General features: G+C 34.8%; 1 protein-coding gene and 1 pseudogene across 2 annotated transcripts in view; both read left to right on the top strand.

Moving 5' to 3' along the window:
- LOC111374943 (UTP:RNA uridylyltransferase 1) overlaps nt 1–1,819 on the top strand; it is an 8,532-nt gene extending 6,713 nt beyond the window's left edge. Inside the window, exons 5-6 of one of the 2 annotated variants that reach the window (XM_022997706.1) lie at nt 683–879; nt 1,317–1,819. In XM_022997706.1, coding sequence (XP_022853474.1) covers nt 683–879; nt 1,317–1,527 — 408 coding nt within the window. In that variant the 3' untranslated portion in view covers nt 1,528–1,819. The remainder of the gene's footprint in view (nt 1–682; nt 880–1,316) is intronic. The other variant, XM_022997707.1, reaches the window with a different exon arrangement.
- Nucleotides 1,820–2,354: 535 nt separating this feature from the next.
- Nucleotides 2,355–5,839, top strand: LOC111374939 (annotated as a pseudogene).
- The last annotated feature ends 1,224 nt before the right edge of the window (nt 5,840–7,063 follow it).

Below are 7,063 nucleotides of genomic sequence, written 5' to 3' on the forward strand. Positions count from 1 at the left end.
TGAAGAAGGAAAAAAAAAATAATATCAGTGACCAAAACGTTCACTGACGAAAGTTCAGGTAGTTAATGATCACTGAATTGTAAAAAAGTGACCAAAACGGTCACCTTTTTTAAAAAAAGTGACCGTTTTGGTCAATATTCAAGATGAGACACAAGCGGATCGGCTCGTAGCTTGTCCTGAACGAGCTCTTAAATGATTACATGAGCCATGAGCCGCTCGTGGGCGAGTCCGCTGGGCTCAAGCTCGGGCTAGTTTTTTTACGAGCCTGAGCCGCCCACGAGTTCTTTTTTTCGGCTTGCTCGTTTGGCTCGTTTGCCACCCCTATATCTATGCATGTCTTTGAAAATATGAAACTGATTTTTAGTTCTAGCCTCTGTTTGGTTTAGCTAAAAATGTTGATAAAAATTTAAGTCAAAGTCAATAATTACTTTTAACCACACATTGTATGGGGCCCACCACTTTTATCAACTTTTCATTCCTACATTTAATCAACTTTGATCAAAATCTATTAAAATTTTGATTATTAGCAAAACCATACATGGGCAGCATATAACTATTGGATTTCTTTTCAGTTTAACTTGGAACTAAACCTACCTCTATGTGGGGGTTGTGTGTGTAAGATGGGAGCTAGTAAGCAAACATTGTTTGTCTTAACTCTTATATCTTTCTTGTCCTTCCACAGGGGATGCGTGTCACTTACTCTGTAACTATAGATAATGTTGAATGTGCTTATTTTGATCAAGTGGAAAAGCTTCGTGATTTTGGGTCCCGGAATAGGGAAAGTATTGCTCAGTTGGTTTGGGCCTTTTTCCACTATTGGGCCTATTGTCATGATTACACAAATGATGTTATATCTGTTCGAACAGGAAGCACACTGAGGTAAAAAAACATTTTCTTGATGAATAATAGCTCTAATTTTCACTTACAGACATAAAGATGATTTTGATTATGTTGATAATTTGGATATCAGCTATATATGCAGTTTTTGAAAGAAAATAAAATTAGCGTCATGTACACAATTGAACGTTTGCTATGCTGTTCATCAAAATTTTCAGACGCTCATGGGTTGAAATTCTTTGATGTCTTGTCATTTCAGTTTTGTGACGATAACGGAAGCCCTGAGTTCTGTCACAAGTAAAAGTGCATATGATTTTTAAGTTTTCTGCTTTGCTGTCTTTAAAACCGTTGAAACAAATTTATTTATAGTTGAAGCAATGTCCCTTATGCCTCGCTCCCCTACCCCACCCAAAAGGAAAAGATATGAATTGATTTGAGCACAATGGCTGATCATGATCTTTTTGTACCTATACTTGCAGCAAGAGAGCTAAAGATTGGACTAGAAGAATTGGTAATGACCGCCACTTGATATGCATAGAAGATCCTTTTGAGTTATCCCACGATCTTGGTCGAGTGGTGGACAAGTATAGCATAAGAGTCCTCAGGGAAGAGTTTGAACGAGCTGCAGAAATTTTGCAGTATGATCCGAATCCTTGTGCAAAGCTATTTGAACCCTATATCCGTACTTGATGTGGCCTCCTGTTCGAGTAAAATATCCGTGTTTAAATCTATTATTGTATCTAGGTTTCTTAATTTCTGGTTTGATCAAAATTGAGTCGATTGTAAAGGATATTTCCTCGTACAAGCTTTGGGTAGTGTGTTATTGTGCAGTTTTGTTAGGCCGCATTATGTTGTGGTAACATTAGTTTGGAGACCAGCTAGAAGTACTAGCTGCTAGTAATCTTATGGTTTGCTAGTAAAGTAACAACTGTATTTATGCCTGTGACTCTATCCTACAATAAATTTTGTAATTTATTTATTATCTCTGTTTGGTAGTAACTAAATTTATTTCTTATCTCTGTTTGGGAGTATATCGAAATAATGAGTACATTTATTTCTTTCCTTTCATGTATTGTCTCGAGAAAAATGTGTGCAGTGTGCAATAAAGGTTACATAGGTGTTTATTTTGGGAATCAATTTAGTTGTACAAAGAAAGTGTTGGAAAGATCTAAACCATTGATTTCAAAAATTGATTTTGAAATGATTGATCTAGATGTTGTCGACATATAGTTTGTAAATCATCTTTGTCAACTTAGTTTGTACAAATAACGTGATGCTTATTTTTATCTTGTCCTTTAGCTTATGCGGAAAAAATTGATTATTGGTTGGTTTTTATCCCAACTCAATCTTTTATCTCCAATCTTCGTGAAAATATACGCTAGAAATATCGTAATTTTGAATCTTAAGTTTGCAAAACGAGATCTTTTCTCACGAACATACTTATAAACTGCTAAAGTAAAAAATAAAAAATAAAAAATCATGAAGACAAAGCATAAGTCTCATTAACAATAGGTGTAATGGAACTCGGCTTACAAAGGTCCATACGATCACTTTTGACACTCAAGAAAGTGAAGATAGTTAGTCGGTCGAGACGTGAAGCAACTAGGCCTCGACAAAAAATTGGAAATACAGATCAAATTAATCAAATTGAATCGACTATGATCAATTTGACATGGGTAATTGGTTTGGGTTGATTTTTATAAAACAAAATCATGATGGGTTGGTTCAGCCATAATTTGAAACCTTGAACTAGTTGTTAGCAGAATCGATCCAACCCATTTACGTATGTTACATTTAAAAAAAAAATTCAAAAAAATCAAAATATAAGCCTTAAATCTCATATATCCATCTTGATTCCCTCCAATTAATGATGCCAATAAGTAATAATGATGTGAATCTTCATTTACAAGCTCATTATGTTATACTTCATTTTTTTCTACTCAGACAATCAGGCTACTTAATGTATAAAAAAATAACAAAATTCTAAGCTTTCTGATAATATGTTTCTATTAAACTGATTTTATTTGGTAGTCAATTGGATGGATCTCTTTCCACATTTACAAATATGAGAAAAAGGTCTTGACCTTATGAATGACTGATGAATGTGAAATTTTGTTTATGAAGAGCTTCTCCCACTCATAGTCACGTGAAAAGCTATAGTTATAGTTCCACTATTAGGTCAAAACGTGTGTACCAGCCCTCCGAGGCACTTCTCCACTGGCAAAGGACGGGTTCTCTCAAAGCTGGCAGATCAGAGGTCGTGAGTTCGATTCTTGGGGCTCTTGGAAGGTAAGACACATACTGGAAGGCAGGAGTGTCTTGGAAGGCAAGACGCAACATGAATTGGCTCACTAGGCACTTTGGCAGTCCAGTTGGAGAGGTGCTCGGACCCTAATCAGTTGGAGGCACATCCCGCGGTTTAACTGGTTTGTGTGAAGAGGGGCCGGATCACAGACCCAAGAAATAGTAGACGAAAGCGGACACCTTGATTAAAAAAAAAAATAAAAAAAATCGTTTGTACCAATCTAATTTAATGTAGAAGTTGATTTTGATTTTGATATCTCATAGGTCAAGCCTTGTGATTTCATCTCAAGTCTTTTTTATTTCAATAGTAGGTGCTTCATCTTTCAATTCTTTACATTTATACTTCACTTTCAAGTTTTTAGACCAATTTCACCATTTTGGACGATTTGCATCCAAATAGACATTAAAATTTAGCTAAAAGAAAACGTCACACAACAAGTTTATCTAAACAAGTAAATATAAAAAAGAAAAAAAAAAAGGAAGAAAAGATTGAAGGGCAAACAAAAGAATCACCCAAACGTCAAACTGTAATCTTCCTAAAACAAAAAATTTGAATAGAATTCACTACCATGTTTGGCTTACTTAAAAAATAAGTAAAAATTACTTACATATAAGTAACTTTTTATTGATAAATATCACAGATTACTTTTTTTTTCTTGCTTTTAAGTAAAAAACAAATTGCTACTTGTTTTGAAAGCAACTCTTACTGTGAAGAAGAAGAAACCCGAGAAGTTCAGCCACTACCTGAGATTCTAGTCCTCGGACCGCCTGCGGTATTCGAAACCTACGAGAAAGAGTTCTGTTTGAAATTTCGAACTATAAGACCATGGGAGTCAACACTCCCGCTGTCCGAATTTCTCTCAGCATATGCAAACGACACAAGTGCCGTTTTGTGCTCTCCTAACTTCTAACCGTCCGCTGCTGTCCTCCGCCACCTCCCTTACCTCCGCCTCGTCGTCACCGCCAGCGCCGGCCTCAACCACATTGATTTCATTGAGTGCAGTCGTCGCCAAATTTCCGTTGCTAATGCTTCCATTGTGTTCTCCGCTGATGTTGCTGATCTTGCAGTGGGGTTGATCCTTGATGTGATGCGGAAAATTAGTGCTGCAAATCGCTTTGTGAAAGACGGGCTCTGGCCTAAAGCAGGAGATTATCCATTTGGCTCCAAGGTAAATTATTTACATGTATACATATTTGATTATTTTCATAGAACTCAGTTTGTATACTTGGAAATTTATCTCAATGTATTAGCGGATACAAAAATATTTGTTTCGTAAATTAAGCGGAACCCTTAATTTTTCGTCAAGTAGCACGAATCTGTAAGGACCTGAAAAAATTCGCAGCATTCTTTAACATAAATTATTGGTCAAGATTCTTATTTGAAAGAAGAAATTCAAGATCTTTTTGTGCAGCTGAATCACCTTGCTTTCCAAATTCTACATTTTCTTGCACTCTAATGGTTCCATCCCCAATCACAATGGAAGATAATTATTATTTACAATCTAAGTGCCTAATTTTACGAGTTGGCATACAAATACATAATTTTAGGCACTTTTCTATATTTTTGAGTAATTTTCTATACGAATGTCACACCCATTCTTGCCATTTTTTCTCTCTCCCAAAATTAGTGGATAAAGTGATGAAAGTGATTTGGAGTTATGGAAGTGGATGAGGGTTGAGGGAAGTTATTGGTTTGAATGAAATTCAAACAATTTCCTCCAATCCATTTTAATATCTCGCGGGTTGGGTTACCCTACGTTGATGACCCACAACCATATCTTACAACACGAACTTCATTCTTCCAATATCTTTTATAAAAGTTTTAGGGAACCATTATTTTGTAGTAAAATGATGAATGAAATGTTAATGTTTTTGTACAATTAACTTAAGCATGGTACAATTTGTTTAAAAGGTATAGGTACTAATTATATTGCGGTGAAATTCTGAGTGTAATATTCTTGATTTTATTCCATATGGAGCCATTATGAGTACAGTATAGCTATCGAGTAGACTTATAACCTTTCAACTTTTATTACAGTTTCTTGCTAGTACATCACTATGACTAATGACTGATGATTTCATTTGGGAGGCAAGAAAGTTGGGATTGTGGGATTAGGCAGCATTGGTTTAGAAGTCTCAAAGAGACTGGAGGCTTTCGGCTGCATAATATTGTACTACTCGAGGGAGAAGAAGTCGTTTGTTCCTTTCACATTCTACATTGACGTCTGCGATTTAGCTGCGATATCCGATGTCCTTGTCATCTGTTGTGCTTTAACAGAGCAAACTCATCATCTAATCAACCGTGAGGTTCTTTTGGCGCTCAGAAAGAAAGGATTTATCGTAAATATTGCACGCGGAGCAATAATCGATGAGAAGCAATTGGTACTTTGTTTACAACAAGGACTGATAGCTGGTGCTGGATTGGATGTGTTTGAAAATGAACCTTATGTTCCTGAAGCACTTTTTTCACTACATAATGTGGTATTGTCACCTCATCGCGCTGCATTCACATAAGAATCTTTTCAGGATTCATATGAAATTGCAACTGGTAATTTGGAGGCATTCTTCTCGAATAAGCCCTTGCTATCTCCGGTTTTAAGCAAATAGTCATTGCCTCTCTCTGTGGTATGATTCAATATTTTCTTGTTCCTCTTGAAGTACATTAAGGCATGTTTAGACATGAAAATATTTGTTAAGATTTGGGATCCATCTTAACAAGGTCAACCTTATTAAAAGGAGTGGTCCAAGATTTATTTTAAGTTGGTCAATATTTCGATATTTAACCGATGTAAGATTTATTCGCTTAACATGCCCACGCAAGATGGTGGCTCTTTTTGAGCAAACCAATCTTGAAATCCGTGTGCTCATTTTTTAGATTTAATCAGATCGAATAATTCTTTGGAGCTTGCTGGGTTCTGATACCATGTTAAAATTTGGAGTCCATCTTAACAAGGTCAATCTTATTAAGAGGAGTGATCCAAGATCTATTTTAAGTTGGTCGATATTTCGGTATTTAACCGATGTGAGATTTATTCCGTTAACAATATTAACATAACAATTTTTAATAACTAGACTACATTTTTAATTGCATGAAAAAGGTTCACAACCTTTTTACATTTTCACATTTATGTTTCTAACTTTTTTCATATCGCATTTTTATTCTCAAATTAACACACATTGTTTATGATTATGGTTTCTTTCCAAAATTTTCTTTAAATAGAGTTTGGGTCTCAAGTTTATTCTAAATAAATAATTAGGCTTCAATGTAAGAGGAAGTGTACAAAACGAAGAATACCTTCAAAAACTCGTTGAATCTACAAACATTTGTGAATTTCGGCAATCAAAAGTTCGTTGGTTCAAGAATCAATACTGAACAATTGACATAAAATTAAAACATCTCAAACATATTTAGTTTAAAACAATCTATTATACAATTACATTCAAAGGATTAAATATTGTCTTACAAAAGAAAAAAAAATAAACAAAGGAAATATTGACAATAAGTTAATATATGTAAGCATAATCAATACTCATGTCGTAACCATCAATCTAACTCTAATTCTTTGCCAATCTCGATACATTTCATCACCCATAATTCTGCTAAATTCCTTCCCAAATATAACTCTGGCTGTTACCAGGCGAAACATGCTCTAACTAAACTAAATTCAAGGATCCTTTCAATGCTTATGATGCGATAATAATGCCTTGAATTTATTTGTTGTTTGTGCATAACCTTTAATTTCGTTGCACATAGACAACCTTCTGTCGATTAAAAGTTAAAAATCCACGTGATGATCACATGTAATAGTTTTGAAGGATAAAATAGGATAATAATTAATTTTAATTAAAACACAGAGAAAATAAAAATTCAAAGGGGAAAGAAAGGGCAAAAAAATAAAGGAGAAGAGAAATGATAATAATT

This window comes from Olea europaea, unplaced genomic scaffold (assembly GCF_002742605.1).
Source record: "Olea europaea var. sylvestris unplaced genomic scaffold, O_europaea_v1 scaffold1315, whole genome shotgun sequence".
Lineage (NCBI taxonomy): Eukaryota > Viridiplantae > Streptophyta > Magnoliopsida > Lamiales > Oleaceae > Olea > Olea europaea.